Source organism: Loxodonta africana, chromosome 6, assembly GCF_030014295.1.
Source record: "Loxodonta africana isolate mLoxAfr1 chromosome 6, mLoxAfr1.hap2, whole genome shotgun sequence".
In the NCBI taxonomy this organism is placed as follows: domain Eukaryota; kingdom Metazoa; phylum Chordata; class Mammalia; order Proboscidea; family Elephantidae; genus Loxodonta; species Loxodonta africana.
Genome location: NC_087347.1, coordinates 72,227,855 through 72,243,843, shown reverse-complemented (window position 1 = coordinate 72,243,843; position 15,989 = coordinate 72,227,855). Strand labels below are relative to the sequence as shown.

At 40.4% G+C, this 15,989-nt stretch overlaps 1 protein-coding gene across 11 annotated transcripts in view; it reads right to left on the bottom strand.

Annotated features, from left to right (window-relative positions):
- Nucleotides 1–355: 355 nt before the first annotated feature.
- WIPF1 (WAS/WASL interacting protein family member 1) overlaps nucleotides 356–15,989 on the bottom strand; it is a 143,955-nt gene continuing 128,321 nt past the window's right edge. For 9 of the 11 annotated variants that reach the window (XM_003406214.4, XM_023542830.2, XM_023542828.2 and 6 more), the window contains 4 exons: nucleotides 14,269–15,039; nucleotides 10,032–10,244; nucleotides 9,199–9,312; nucleotides 356–3,980 (listed from right to left, as the gene is read on the bottom strand). In XM_003406214.4, coding sequence (XP_003406262.1) covers nucleotides 3,925–3,980; nucleotides 9,199–9,312; nucleotides 10,032–10,244; nucleotides 14,269–15,039 — 1,154 coding nt within the window. In that variant the 3' untranslated portion in view covers nucleotides 356–3,924. Of the gene's footprint in view, nucleotides 3,981–9,198; nucleotides 9,313–10,031; nucleotides 10,245–14,252; nucleotides 15,040–15,989 lie in introns of those variants that run through there. The other 2 variants (XM_064286977.1, XM_064286976.1) reach the window with 2 other exon arrangements.

Here is a 15,989-nt window from a genome sequence, read left to right as displayed (position 1 = left end):
CTATACTGATATGTACACACGCACAGACTGGATATTTTAAAAAATTATTAGGCCTCCTAAATTTCCACCGGCTTCTCCTATATTTATCAGTATCAATTCTAGTCTTTGTAATTTCATCTTCTACGCCTTCCACCATCTATATCTTAGAACAGAGGCATCTGTCTCAAGTAAACAGACAACAGCTCTTGACTAAGATGCAGGTTCTCAGGAAAAACAAAAAAAGATTGAGTTAGAAAGTGAATGCAATGACTATATATGGTCCTTTTGTGGGGGGGGACTTGTCTTTATAACAGCATAGAGCAGAAGACACTTGCTTTTACACTTACACAGACAATACTTTAAGAAAAATCACCAGTTGACACTTATATCATCCTCTTTTATTTACTGTCTGGCTAACTTACAAAGATCCAGATGTCCAGGGTAGACTCGACCCCACCATTTAAACTACGCTGATGATAGATACCAAAATGTGTGTTTACATCATAGCAGTGGTATGAAAACATTTTTCCCCCCTTCAGTGGTCCCTGACTATAAACAGGAAAAATTGTCACACCAAAATTTGTTGGGCATTTTAATAATCTTCCTGTTTCTACTAAAATAACAAAATTGGTATTATGACTTAAAATATAAAGGCCTGTTTTTTTTTTTTTTTTGCTGTTTTGCTAATTGTTTTATAACTACAACAAACTAGCACACAGAAGGCCCTGTATAAAACAACACAATAAAAGTTCAAAGGTGGAGGTGTTTCCTCAGCAAGGCTGAAGATTTCAGTCTCTGGTATGTGGAAGCAGGCCTCAGTCCTTGTTTCTGGATGGATCACTGGATGTGTGGGCACAGTCCATGCTTTAACCAGATTTGAAAGAAGAACGGCCACCAGGCCCAGGTAGAAGTATATGAAGTGCTTAGTTTCATGTGTCACATAACGACCAAAGTTTCTCTCCATGGTGCAGTGCCAGCTGGGGTTGTACTTCTTGTCAAGCTCCTTCTTCATATGGGCCACAATGCCCTTCTCTCTGTTATACTTCTCCAATGCCTGAGTAGCGCGCTCCACCAAGTCTCGTTGCATCTCCTCTGATATGTCCGCATTTTTGATCACAGCCTTTAGGATTTCACATGGTTACGAGCAGGGACTGGCTGGCTGCTGTAGTCTCCTGGGGGAGGGGTTAGAGCAGCTCCAGCCCAGCAGGAGCTGCCCAAAGGCCTAACAGTTTTTACAAATATGCAAATCATCTGCTACTTAGACGTAAAGAGTTGATTTCTTTCAAATCACAAAGTAAGGCACCACTGGATTAAGCATTTTTCTTGGTTTTTACTAAATAAAATGCATAGATACTGAACACTAAATTTTAATACTGTAATATATTTCAATATAAAATGATATGTGAATGCTAAAATACTGTATTGCATTTTGAACCTGGAAATTTTATGGGAAGAAAACACAAGTAAGCTCTGATTTCAGGGAACAAAATACTCATTTTTGTGATTTGCCATAGTTTAAGGTTTTGGAATAGAACCTATTCAAAGTTTTGGATGCAGTGAGGATGCTAACTTTCAAAGAAGATACGTAGGTGTATTAATGAAACATTCAGTTAAAAAATACATTCGAAAACATCTCCTCTATTCTGGAGAATGAGAGCTTTGAGCTGTGACCCTGTTTCAAACTTTATGGTGGTCTCTGCAAAGTTGGGGCATACAAGGAAATTGGTCAATTCTTACTACAACTTATAAAATTAAGGCCCATTTTCTCGGGGTTGGTCTTTTCTCTGCCATACTGTCTGGGAAAGCCAAACTCCATCTTTTCTGAAGCTGGTCATTAGGTGTTATCGTAGGAATGTTTATCACTTTTGAAGTCAGATCAAAGAATCAAAAATAAAATGATGCTGCTAAATTACCAAAATGCTAAAGCTAAAATGCACTTCTGAAATTACTTTTTGCCAAGTTTGTTACACCTTTATATTTCTTGATGTTCTTTGGGATACGAGCCCCAAGTGACTGCATGGAAAACGGATGAATAAGAGAGGACGGGGTGAAAAACACACGTTCTCTAGTAAGTCTAGGACTTCAGCAAGGAAAGTTATAAAAATACGATATATTCAAATTGGTAGCCTCATAATTTATTAGACACCCCTAAATTCTTTTGCTTTTATATAAGTGAAACATTTATTCTATAAATAGGAATGCATTTTTCAAATTTTTCTTTGGAGTAATTTCTTACTAATTCTCCCAGTAATACATGAATAACACACGGAAACCATGACACAAAGTTTAGGTAGATATACATACACGTATGTGGTCATGTGCTTTTAAAAAATGGTAATTTTAAACAATCAACCATAGAAAACTTCTAAGTGGAAATATTGTTTTCCATCTCTAGAGCTAGATTTAAAAGTCCCAGTAAGGTTCTGTAAACAAATCATATGAAAAAGGCAAGGCTGGCTCTTCCTATGGTCCTTTAGTGGAGCTTTGTTTGCATAGATCCAAGACAAATTAGTTTCCTGGATAGATTCAAAATAAATTCCCTCCAATTCCTAGTTGCTATCTTCCAATTCTCTCAATCCCTCAAGTATCAGGTTTAGATTTTTAGAGCGAGCTTTACCCTCTGACTGAAATCTGTTCCCTTCTCCCACGTTTCTGATTTGCTACCTTTCTCTGACTTTCTTCCTCCCATGATGGAACCTGCCTAGCCTCTCCTGGCCCTGAGTGGCACGCTTGTCGTCACTGTCGTCGGGAGAGGAATAAAGGCTGCTTCAAGTCCACCAGGCCGGAGTCCAGCTGACAAATGAGCACACAAGCCAGCTGCTTCTGAGCCCGGAAGACTCGACAGGCTTTTAGTTTCTTACTAATGGCTTTATTCCATGTGACTGTAAACCACAATAGATCAATTTCTGATCTTGGTGCTGTGAAGCAATACTTGTATACAGACACTAGGGAGAGAGGGAAGATAAGGGAGCAAAATCTAAGGTCAAGCTGTCTGCCAAACAAGTTGTTGGCCTTAATTTTATTTTTAGTTACCTCTTGAATTGCCGAAGTTCATCTTATCTTAAAACAAAAACAAGAAAGGCAAGAGGTTTTCACGCTAGCCTCTATCTCCTAGACCCATGCTGTCCAATATGGTGGCTACCGGCCACGTGTGCTTACTGAGCATTGAGATGTAGCTGGTCCAAATGGGATGCACCGTAAGTGTAAAATACACCTAGATTTGGAAGACTTAGTATCAGAAAAAGAATGTAAAAATCTCATTAATAATTTTCATATTGCTTATAGGTTAAAATAATATTTTACATATATAGGGTTAAACAAAATATTAACATTTCACCTTTTTTAACTTTAAAAAAATGTGGCTACTAGGAAATTTGAAATTGTATTTGCGGCTCACATTGTATCTCTATTAGACGGCTGTGTCCTAGACCCTACTTCAGACTGCTAAAGATTAGAAACCTGTAACCCCAAAGTTTCATGGAAGCCCTCATTCAGCAACTTGCTTAGGTGGCCCTGTGGTTCATGGAAACAGGCAGGAGGCCAAGCATGCATAAAAGGCATGGAAGTAAACAGCTCTCAGGGACTTAATTAACAATAGTTCTGTAGCAAATAAGCAGTGAATGTTGGAATTTGGTTGGTTGAAAGATGGGCTACAGTTCATCTCTGCCTACTTGCCACAAAAGCCTATCTACCTCCAAGCAGCCAACACTGGCAGGCTGTAGCTGAAGCAAGCATAGCTTTGAGAATATACACAATATAAAAAGGTAGATGCATTTCTTTACCATATTCCCAGCCCCCACACACATCTTCCTACCTCACCCTCCTTTCCTCCCTACTGCCAATATAAAGGGTACAAGGGAGAGAAAAGAGGAGGAGGGCGTGCAACTCTTGGATAGCAACAAAAGAAGCAGGTCTTGAGCTTGGGTGGAGAAGGTCAGGCAACGATCACCTTGGGATGGGAGGAAGTGGTGGGGCACCTCTTTCTCTTCGATTGGATCCACCTTGATGAAAAAAAAAAAAGACAAATATATAACTTTAGTTAGAAGGTCTTATGTCCTCACTGTGGAATTTCAGGGATGGTTGCAAAGGTATCCACTATCTTACTCCCTATGACCAAGGCTGAAAACCAATTGGCATATGTGGATAAGAAGTTAGAGGTGAAAGGCTAAAGCAAGAAAGGATCTTTATAAACATCACTAGAGAAGGATGGTCCCCACCACTGGCTACTGAGTACTGATACAAAGTTAAGAAAGCTTTTTAAATAAAAACAAACTGATTTTCTCTTTATCAGAAACATAATACACACTTATTATAAAAGATTTAGAAAATATGGATGAGTAACATTGAAACAAAAAATTCACTCAAGCTTGCACCACACAGAGATAACCACTAATGACACTGCGTGTATATTTTCCATTTGTTTTTTCTATAGTTTCTTTTTTTCTTTCAGAAATAGGATCAATATTAGTCTGAATATCCTTCAAAGCCATTACTCTTTATCAGTATAATTATTAATGACACATTGCATTCTATTATATGGGTATAACAAGCCAAAAAATCAAACTTGTTGCCATCAAGTTGGTTCCGACTTATAGCCACCCCACAGGACAGAGTAGAACTGCCCCACAGAGCTTCCAAGGAGCGACTGGTGGATTTGAATTGACGACCTTTTGGTTGGCAGCCGAACTCTTAACCACTGCGCCACCAGGGCTCCATTATATGTGAATACTATAGTTTGTTAATACAGTTTACTTAACCAATTCCTTTTGGGGGTCATTTAGGTACCTTCCAATTTATAAAAAATGCTTTTTTTTTTTTAAGTCAGGCATATTCATGGACTATCAGCACTGTAACCAAGTTTAAATTCCATTCGTATTCAACCATTTATTTGATTCATTTATGCCATATACCTTTTTGAGGATCTAACCTTTTTTTTTTTTTTTTTAACAGGTGCCAGGCATGAAGCCATGCATGTGCTATAGGGACACCTGTCAGTTGGGTAGGTCAGCTCAGAGACTCAGATGGGCTGGCATCTGGTAAATTCCTCAGCCTGCGTCTGAACATCAACCCTAGTAGCCCACTTAGGAATTTCCATGATAGAACCAAATCTCTGAGCAAGGAAGGGGAGGAAAATCCTGGCAGCTCATTACCTTGCCTCTCTCCCTCTCACCTTCCCCAAGCAAATCTTCTCTTGGGCAGGCATCTGAGGAAAGACATATCTGGATGAAGGTCAGCCATAGAGCCTTGATCCTCCACTGCTATACCACAGGTGGTTAACAAAATGAGGGTTGGCCTTGGACAAAGCTGTAATTAGGGGACACTGAGTGTGCTCTCTGGAGCCCTGGTGGTGCAGTGGTTAAGTGCTTGACTGCTAACTGAAAGGTTGGCGGTTTGAACCCACCAGCCACTCTGTGGGAGAAAATGTGGCAGTCTGCTTCTGTAAAGATTAGCCTTGGAAACCCTATGGAGCAGTTCTACTCTGTCCTATAGGGTCACTGTGAGAAGGAATCGACTTGATGGCAATGGATTTTTTTGTGTGTGTGACTACGCTTTAGACTGCTCAGGGCTATCTGAGGGCCCTACCAGGCTGTGGGCTTGGAGGCTGAGGCAGTTACAGGGACATAACAGAACCACTTGATGTTGTCACTGTTGTCAGGTGCAGTTGAGTTGGTTCCAGTACAACAGAACCAAACACTGCCCGGTCCTGCACCATCCTCAGGTTGCTTCAAGCCCACTGTTACAGCCACTGTGTCAATCCATCTTTGTTGAGCATCTTCCTCTTTCTCGATGACCTTCTACCAAGCATGATGTCTTTCTCCAGGGACTGTTCCCTCCTGATAACATGTCCAAAGTACATGAGACAAAGTCTCACCATTCTTGCTTCTAAGGAGCATTCTGGCTGTACTGTTTCTAAGATTTGTTCTTTTGGCAGTGCATGGTATATTCAATATTCTTCACCACCACTATAATGCAAAGACATCAGCTCTTCTTCGGTCTTCCTTATTCATTGTCCAGCTTTCACATGCATATGAGGTGATTGAAAACACCATGGCTTGGGTCAGGTGCACCTTAGTTCTCAAAGTGACATCTTTGATTTTTAACATTTTAAAGAGGCCTTTTGCAGCAAATTTGCCCAATGCAATACTTCATTTGATTTCTTGACTGCTGCTTTCATGGGTTTTGATTGTGGATCAAAATAAAATGAAATCCTTGACAACTTCAATCTTTTCTCCATTTGTCATAATGTTCTTTACTGGTTCAGTTGTGAGGATTTTTATTTTCTTTATGTTGAGGTATAATACATACTAAAGAATGTTGTCTTTGGATCTTCATCAGTAAGTGCTTCAAGTTCTCTTCGCTTTCAGCAAGCAAGGTTGTGTCATCTGCACGTTGCTAATGAGTCTTCCTCCAATCCTGATGCTGCGTGTTTCTTCATATAGCTTGGCTTCTCGGATTATTTGCTTAGCATACAGATTGAAAAAGTATGGTGAAAGGATACAACCCTGATGCACACCTTTTCTGTTTTAAACTACTCGGTATCCCCTTGTTCTGTTCAAACGACTGCCTCTTGGTCTCTATACAGGTTCTACATGAGCACAATGAAGTGTTCTGGAATTCCCATTCTTTGCAATGTTGTCCATAATTTGTTATGATCCACTCAGTCTAATGCCTTTGCATAGTCAATATAACACAAGTAAACATCTTTCTGGTATTCTCTGCTTTCAGCCAAAATCCATCTGCCATCAGTAATGACAGCCTTTGTGCCATGGCCTCTTCTGAGTCTGGCTTGAATTTCTGGCAGTTCCCTGCTGATGTACCGCTGCAATCATTTCTGAATTATCCTCAACAAAAGTTCACTTGCGTGTGATAGTAATAATACTATTTGATAATTTCTGCATTCTGTTGGATCACCTGCCTTTGGAATGGGCACAAATATGGATCTCTTCCACTTGTTTGGCGAGGTAGTTGTCTTCCAAACTTCTTGGCATAGATAAGTGAGCACTTCCAGTGCTGCATGCATTTTAGCAACGTGCAAGCCACCACGGTAGGAGAAACTGAAAGATCAGTGGTGGGGAGCTACTGGATAGTACTTTATTTTTGTTAGGGAAATGAACCATGAGCCCTATGAAGTATTAAATGCATAATGCTAGAACGATTTAAAGCAAATCTACAAAATATTTTGGGAGGAGGAGTAGAAATTAATTCACCAATTTCACTAATATCTTTAAACGCCTCCTGTGTTCAGGCTCTGTGCTGTGTGAAGAAATAGTGAACAGGATACAGTTCCAATCCTCAAGTTGCTTACAGTCTTAAAGACAGAAGGATGGGGAGGGAATGTGTTTAGTTACTAAATTAAAAATCTAGAGGGGCTAGGGAGGATGGTTCTGATATTGATTTTAAAATACAAGTAATATTTAAATTAGATTAACTATACTTATAAGAAGTCAGAAAGAATAGAGTCTACACAAACAACTCCTTCAAGAGAATTCATTTATTAATGTCCAAGGGGGGAAAAACAGCCTGTACTGTTCAGATAGAAGTTCCTTTTCTTATGAAAACATACACACACACGTGTGGAGAAAAACTTCTACCAAGTCTTGTGTGATAATTTTATTATAGTATGCCTTTTTAAATTAGGCATTGTCTAATGTAATGTTTTACATAAATGAACTTTGCCAGGAATTAAAATTTTTCTTTTCAGGCAGCAATATTCTGTTTATACCTGGCATTTATTCATGGAAATCTTGCTAAAATACTTCCTAATTCTTTGGATTCTTCACCAGGGGCCCAAAGCACAATTTGACCTGTTGTTAATAACCCAATAGAAACATCTGGTATTGTCCTGTGCTGTCATATGCAGTGCAACTCTGTGTCCCTACCTCCTCCTTTGACCTGAGCCTGCCACCTATCACTTCTCCCTCATGTCAGTGGCTCTGCTTCTTACCAGCCTTAACTTCTGCTGATATTAATCTGCTTAAAGGCTGGAAACCAACCAACCAACCAGCTTATTGAAGAATTGTGTGTTATGTAAGAATTGTGGGCTCTGAGTGTGTGTAAGAAGCTCTGCTAGGCAGTAGGGATATGATTAGGGACATGGTGACAATTATTTGACAAGCTCAGTAACCTTTTTTCCACACATTTCTGGCTTGGCAGTTTGGTTCTGAGACTAAGGTTGCTACAAGTCTGAGCTTCATCAGTGATTGTATGTATTTCATGCTAATTCTCAGTCCTGTACATTTTTGTTGTGAAATTTGTCTATTTTCTCTTTTCATTCACATTTCTTCAACAGGGAAAAAGCAATTTACTTCTTTATGGTAGCATTAGGTATATTAGAAAAACCAGAAACAATCTCAATGCCCAATAATGGTAAATTAAATTATTGTATGCTGACTTGATGAAATACTGTGAAATGAAAACCATGTGGTAAAATGGGGAAGCATTTACTAAGAAATGTTATGTAAACTCTACCATCATGAAACTATATAATTATGACTATATAAAAATCAGAATTATAGGGGTAAAAGTAGAGGAGAACCTGGTAAAATGAAAATATCTTACGTTGAGATGAAGAGATCGTGGGTATACTTAAAATTTTCATATAATGCTCAGTAAAGCTATAATTACAGTACATTTAAAAGATCGAAGCAGTTACAGTGAGTTTTTGTTATAATTAAGAAGGTATTTTGCCAGTCTCTAACCAGCAGGAGGAAGCCCTGGTGGCTTAACGGTTAAGAGCTATGGCTGCTAACCAAAAGGTTAGCAGTTCAAATCCACCAGGCACTCCTTGGAAACTGTATAGGGCAGTTCTACCCTGTAATATAGGGTCTCTATGAGTCGGAATTGACTTGACAGCCATGGGTTTGTTTGTATTTTTTTTTGAACCAGCATGAAGAGAAGATAGCTGTATTTGTGCTACCTTAGGAGAATCAAAAAGAGGGAAGACTGTTCAAACAAACCAAGTAATATTTAATCTACTAGCAAACCAAAAGTATTCTGAGCTGATAATGACATATTAAGATAGTCATTTCTCATATGCATTCTGAATATCTCCAAATCCCTCATCATGTATAGAAGAGGAGAAGACCAGAATGTCAATGGTTTTGAATGGGGTTTTCTGCCCGTTCCAGGCAAAAGGCCTGGGTTTCCTGAACAACCCATGGCACATAGCCCACTCTACTCAAGATGGAATCTACCAAAGGCCTGTGCAGAAATACTTACTCCGGCTTTCATTTCTTGCTAATTTACTAGGATAACTTTTGGTCGTCTGTACATATGGCTCTGGAGGTGGCAAATCGGAAATCGGGTGGAAGTAGAATCTGCTTTCCCACTCATCTAGGGAGAAACAAATAGCATCTTCAGTCACAGGCAATCTGCTCTGAAGATGTTATGTAATGAAAGGCATAGAATGAAAAACAGAACTTCGAAAATCACTTCTAGTTTTATGCCTAGGTATTTAAGAAAAGCTGAAAGTGCTACAAATATTACTGATTAGCACATGGATAAAATATACTGGCCTGCAAATCAAAGCAAAGGCAGGTCCAACTGATTATAACTGGAGCAATTAGGATCCAGCCAGTCCCTCTCAGGAGCTGGGGGCAAGGTTTGGGTCACCTTTCTTCTCACTAGTGGGCCCATGAATAACTGGGACCACTCAGATAACAATGGCAGAGGTAAGCATCTTAATGTCTGTACCTGCAGCAAACTGTTTAGAAATGGAAATAAAAAGCAGGTAAGCTACAACAATGGTTCTTTTCAGAATTCTGGAATCTCCAACAAGTTAACCAGAAACAAGGTTCAAAGAACAGGTCAGAGAAAAATTATCTGCTTTTTGGGGAAGAGTTAGGAGGTGACCACTATCTTTAATTGGAAATCATGGTTGCCCCTAAAATGGTTAGTTAGATCAGTGCAATGCAGTGCGATAACAACGAGGGTAATACCCCCCCAAAAACGAGGGTAATACAAACCAAGAGCTGTTAACGCAAACAAATTCACCACTGGATTGCTGCACTATAGCCCCGAAAAGCTTCCAAGGAGTGGGAACAACATCTCACCTTCACAGGATGAGTCTTGGAAGCCATTTCTAATTGATGTGGATGGGGGAGGAGGAGGAGGTGCCCCAGCACCAGGCCTGTCGGGAGGAAGAGGAGGCCTGGGCCCACTTCTAGGGCTATCTAGTCCACTCCTGGATGGCAACTGAGGGGTGGCAGGCAGGGCCCGAGATGTGCTGCCATTTCTGCCTACTGGAGGAGGTGGAGGGAGGGGGCCTGGAGGGAAAGAAAAGAAGAGATTCCATTTGATACCTTATATCCTGCATCAATGTACCATCGTCAATGTATAATAATTGAGTGCCTGCTGGATACCTGCCCTTTAACTAGGGAATATCAAGATATGGGGAAGACTTTCCTGGAGATTTAACCAAGAAATGAGTTTTTGTTGTTAGATGCCGTCAAGTTGGTTCCTACTCCTGGCAACCATATGTACAACAACGAAACACTGCCTGGTCCTGCACCATACTCACAATTGTTGTTATGCTTGAGCCCATTGCTGCAGCCACTGTGTCAATCCATCTCATTGAGGGTCTTCTTCTTTTTTTGCTGACCCTCTACCAAGCATGATGTCCTTCTAGTGGATTGGAACTGCCAACCTTCTGGTTAGCAGCTGAGCTCTTAACCATTGTGCCACCAGGTTTTCAGAAGAAATAAGTAGGCACATATAAATACAAGGACGCACATATGTATACACATGTATGTAGAATGAGTGCATGTTCATAGTTAAATGGCTGTTTTGACTTTGAATTAGTACTAAGATTGGAAGCGATACAATTAGATTGAGAACAGGTGATCATCTGTTTATACTGACAGTGGAATAATTAAAAAAAAATTTATAATCCTTTTAAATAGCTACTGAACTAGTTACTGTGACATGAAGCTGATTAAATAAATGCTATTTAAAAAGGAATAAAGATTGTTATGGAATTATTTTAGATCTTTAGAAGGACTATGTTCTTTAAATGCAGTATTACTGGTAATTACACAAGCACATTTTTGTGATGGATATGGTCTGTTTGCAGGCAGAAGTGGCATCAGGAAACCAAATATTAGTCATCCTGAGAATAGACGAGTTCCTTCTTGGTTATTCTGCTTTAGGGAGGCAGATTAACACAGAGAGTGACCACTAGCTAATCAAGATCCATGGCTATAAATGCTAGTACAGGATCCTGACCCTGAGCGAGCTGGTTACCCTACAGAACTCAACTTCCTCTCTATAAAAGAGAGTCAGTCACCTCTCTCATAGCACTATTGCTGGGAATAATGAGTCAAAAATCAAATAAAAGTACTATGTAAGTATTTGAGACCTTTTTTTTTTTTTAAACAAAAACCCAGTGGCATGGTATAACTAGAAAATTCACAGTTCCTAGAAAAAATATTCAAAGTAAATTTTTTTTTTTTTTTTTGATAATCTAAAAGAAACCTATCTTGCTTTACCTATCCTCCAATACAGAGGCTATTTGGGCAGTAAGAAATTTAAAAAATAAAAACAAAGAACTTGAGCATTCTCTCATGTAAATCAAAACGGCCTTGGCAATTATTTCTCATTTTCAGAAGTGTGTTCCACTGTTGCAAGATGCTGACATTTTATGTAAATATAACACCTTATGGAGGTATAAATATAAATATTTCTTGTTAACTATAATTCAGAATCCAACTAGATGGCCTTAAATTGAACAACCTACCCACTGCAGATTTTTCTGATAGGTGGTCTTGGCTCAAACACTTGATGGCGGTGGGCGGCACTGCCCATCCCTGGTTGGTCTCTCAAGGAGTCTTCTGTGCCTCACCTTGTAGGACTTATTTATTACCTCATCTGCTTTTCAGTGCTGGAGTCCCAGTCAGCAGGAGTTGATTTACTAGGGGAAAAGTATCTCATAGGCTGTGGGTTTGGCTTCACTGGCAATACCACCGCATAACTGCCACTAGACTTCCCACTATTATGGGGCCTAGTTCTACATAACTTGATCTTTTTTTTTTTTTTTTAAAATAAATGTTCATGTTCTTAACTCCAAACTTCCGGTCCCCTGCACCAAACCTAGGTTCTATTTCCCTCTGACAGGATAATAATTAAAATTGGCATTTCTTATGCTGGGAAGTAAGATAATCACTCTACATACTTGTCTCATTTAATTCTCACTGCTAATCTGTGAGGTATAGAGGCCACAGAGGTTTTGGAAGGTTAAATAGCGAAGTCCAGAGACTAATGAGTAGAAGAGCCAGATCTGACTCCAAGTCTGTCAAATTCTAAAGCCCACTCCCTTAACAATGAAGCTAAATCGTCTCTCAAAATACAGATGGTCCTTGATAACCCCTCATATACTCCTATGGGAATGTAAATTGGTAGGGATTTTCTGGAGGGCAATTTGGCACTACCTACTGAAATCCACAGTTTATTTATGCACACCCATAGACCTAGAAATTCCAGTTCTACGAATTCATCCTAAAAAATACAGATGCACACAAATAGCTATAAGGATATATCACTGCATTATCTGCAATAGCAAAAATTTAGAGACGGCTCAAACAACCAAGTGGGGGGACGGATCAGATACATCAAGATGCAACTGTAGAATCTAATAGGATTCATATAGCCATTAAAAGTCATGTTGTAGAAGAATAGCTAATCATATCAGAAAATATTAATGAAATAAAAAAAAATTTTTTTATTGTTAAATAAAAATCAAGTTATCCAACAATATATGTAGCATAGTACCAATTTTCTAAAAATGTGCATACATGCACTTTAACAAGACTGAAAAGATATATAACAAAATGTAATCAATGACTATTTCTGGATGTGGTAGGGTAGGATTATAGATGATTTTTATTTTCTTTATACTTTTCTGTATTTTTGATAATAAACAGGTATGACTTAGGACATAAAAAGAAACATTAAATGTTTCACACATGACCCTGCCTGTCATATTTTGGGGAAGGTTTAATCTGTTGATCCATCCATTCGATAAAGCCATGCAAACAGCTCCTTAACCACTCTGCCGCGAGGGAAAACACACAGCTGTCGGATGAGAAGAAAGCGTTGCATTTCACTCATCTGACTACTTGTTCTCTTTAGTTCATTGAAAATATGTAATTAAATGATACTACGTCTAGGGACTGGAAGACTAGTAAATTTTTTATATTTACAGTCAACTCCCCGTGGAAGAGTGGTTTAGCGGAGTGGTTTCAAACACCCTGATGCCCAGTCTGCACCTCTGAGCAACTAAACCAGACAACCGGGGAAGGGGATCCAGGCATCCCTGGCCTTTAAAGCCAATGGTGTCAATTAGGATCCTGAGGTCACAGGGTCAAAGGCAAGTTAAATTCTCCTAAAGAAAAAAATACCTCATTTGCAGACATCTTGTATTCTCAAGGTAAAATAAGAAAAGTGGATGGTTCTGCTCAATCCTTCAATAACCACTATTTTTTAAGTCAGTCTGTGCATTCTACTAAAGGTGCCTATTATGATTGTCTGCCACAGACAGGACAGAGCGTGCAAATTCTAGAGAGTCCTTATATTTCACGTTCTGAGAGTTCTTCCCTTAGATGAAGGTTTCTCGATACTGGGGGTGGGACACAGATGGGCTTCAGTAGCCCCTTCAATCCTTAAAATAGCATGCAAATTTTGTCTTTATGCTTATGAGATTTTCTTTATGAAGAGAAGGCCTCTATCTTTATTTGATTCTCCAAGGGGTCTCTGTGCCAGAGATATTAACAAACAGCAAAATGAACTCTTTTTAATATTTGTTCTTCATGAGTAGGGAAGTAGTCTCAAAGCTTGACAGATGAAGAGAGAAGTACAAGAGAAGTTCATCAGCTCTTAAAAAACTGCCGTTCTCCTTGAATAATGAAGCTCTCCCGAGGGATAGGGAAATATATTTCCTCAGTTAAGATAGCTGAAATTCACTTTAGGAAGGCAGGGTAGTAGAGTGAGGAATATACTGCAGAGATGGAAGATCAAAGTTCTAGCTTCTTCTTTATTAACTAGCTTGTGACCAATTAACTGTATTGGTTACGCAGTCTCCTCATCTCTAAAACATGGACAGAAATATTGGTCCCACTTTCCTCAGAGGTTTACATGGGGTCAAGATGAAATTACACATGTTAAGTGTCACTCAGAAGCATAAAGCATTCTGAGTGTGTACTTATGTTTTTGTTTGAGTCTACTCACTTATATGGTTATTAGTGACATTTGGTAGATTAGCTTTTAGGGAGACAACTCACCCGTGTCTTGCCGTACCTGATCTGCCTGGTGGGTCCCTCACTGGAGGAGGGGGTCTCTCACTAGGTGGGGGAGGAAGAGGGCCAGAACGTCCCGGTGAAGGTAAAAGTGGTGTTGACGAAGAGAGTGACAAATTCCGCTGTGGAAGTCTTGGGATTTCATCGTTGCTACCGGCACCCGGAGGCAGGGGAGGAGGGCCAGGCCTGTTGGGTGGTGGTGGAGGAGGTGTAGCCTGTGAGGAGGAGGAAGGCCGTGGGGTGGAAGGCACTGGAGGCTTGTTGTTCTGAGGGGGAGGAGGTGGGCCAGCTTCTCTGTGGAGGGAGGGCCTGCTGCCCACTGGAGGAGGAGGAGGAGGGGGCTTGTCATCCAAGGCCCTGCTTGGGGTCGGGGGAAGGGGAGGCCTGTTGGAGAACGGTGAGGAGGAGCCTGGGGGTGTCTGGCGAAAGGAGCCTCCTCCAAAGGCAGCACCTCGGTTTCCAGGGAAAGGGGGTGGAGCAGGCCCAGGACTGGGCTGCCTGAGTGCCCCAGGCACTGGTGGGGAGCCACGGTTGTGCAGACTTGATTGTATGGGTCTTGGTGTATTAGGTACTGGAGGGGGAACACTATCGGGCTTTGCGCCCACGTCAGGCCTTGGAGGAGGCATACGGTTCCTCTGAGGCTCTGGGGGACCACTTCTGTGGCCTGGAGAAGGAACTGGAAACCTCCCTGGGCCACTTGGGGGTGAAAAAGGTTTGGAAGATGTGGCTCTTCCTCCTGGTGGCAAAACTGGTGGTCGGCTTCCTCCGGAATCTGAAGAATAGGGGAAGAAAGATCAGTTAGAAATTAGGAACACTAAAGGAAATCAAGAGTACTAGAGTATACTCCCAACTACTGGAAGTCTTTTCTTAAGAATGCTATAAAATATAGGTAACTATTTATAGAAATTAGGCTATGTGTAGTCCTCGCTGGCGGTAGAGGAATGGTCCATAAGCTCTCTGGCAGTCTTCCAGACCCAGGCTCTACAACCCACGAGCTTTCAAGAGGATTTTGGAGCAATCTCTTAGCATTACATATGGACAAGAACCAGGAACAGGATGGTGCTGGTACATGGAATTTCTGGTAATGTTTACCACCACTCCCCTCCCCCAACCCCCTGTTCTCTGTACTTCTCAGGTTTGAAAAATAATTCACTCTTCTTTGGTATAAAAATTAGCTATCCCAATATAAAGCTTCATATGCAAGGGTTTCCTATTCCAAGAAAAAAATATATATGGACAAATATAATAGAAGAGTTAGGATTTCAATAAGAAAGAAATAAGAAAGGAAAGAGTTGAAACCAGTGGACTATATTAATGTGCAAAGAAGTAGGCAACTATACAATTTTTTGTCCTCCTGAGTCAGCATCTTAGTCATCTAGTGCTGCTATAACAGAAATACCACAAGTAGATGGTTTTAAAAAAGATAAATTTATTTCTTCACGGGAAAGTAGGCTAAAAGTCCAAATTCAGGGCGTCAGCTCCAGGGGAAGGCTTTCTCTCTGTCAGCCTTCTCATCAATCTTTCCCCCGGACTAGGAGCTTCTCCACACAGGGACCCCAGTTCCAAAGGACATGCTCTGGTCCCAGCACTGCTTTCTTGCTGGTATGAGGTCCCCCTTCTCTAATCACTTCCCTTTCCTTTTATCTCTTATAAGATAAAAGGTGGTGCAGGCCACACCCTAGAGAAACTCCCTTTACATTGGATCAGGGTGTGACCTTAGTA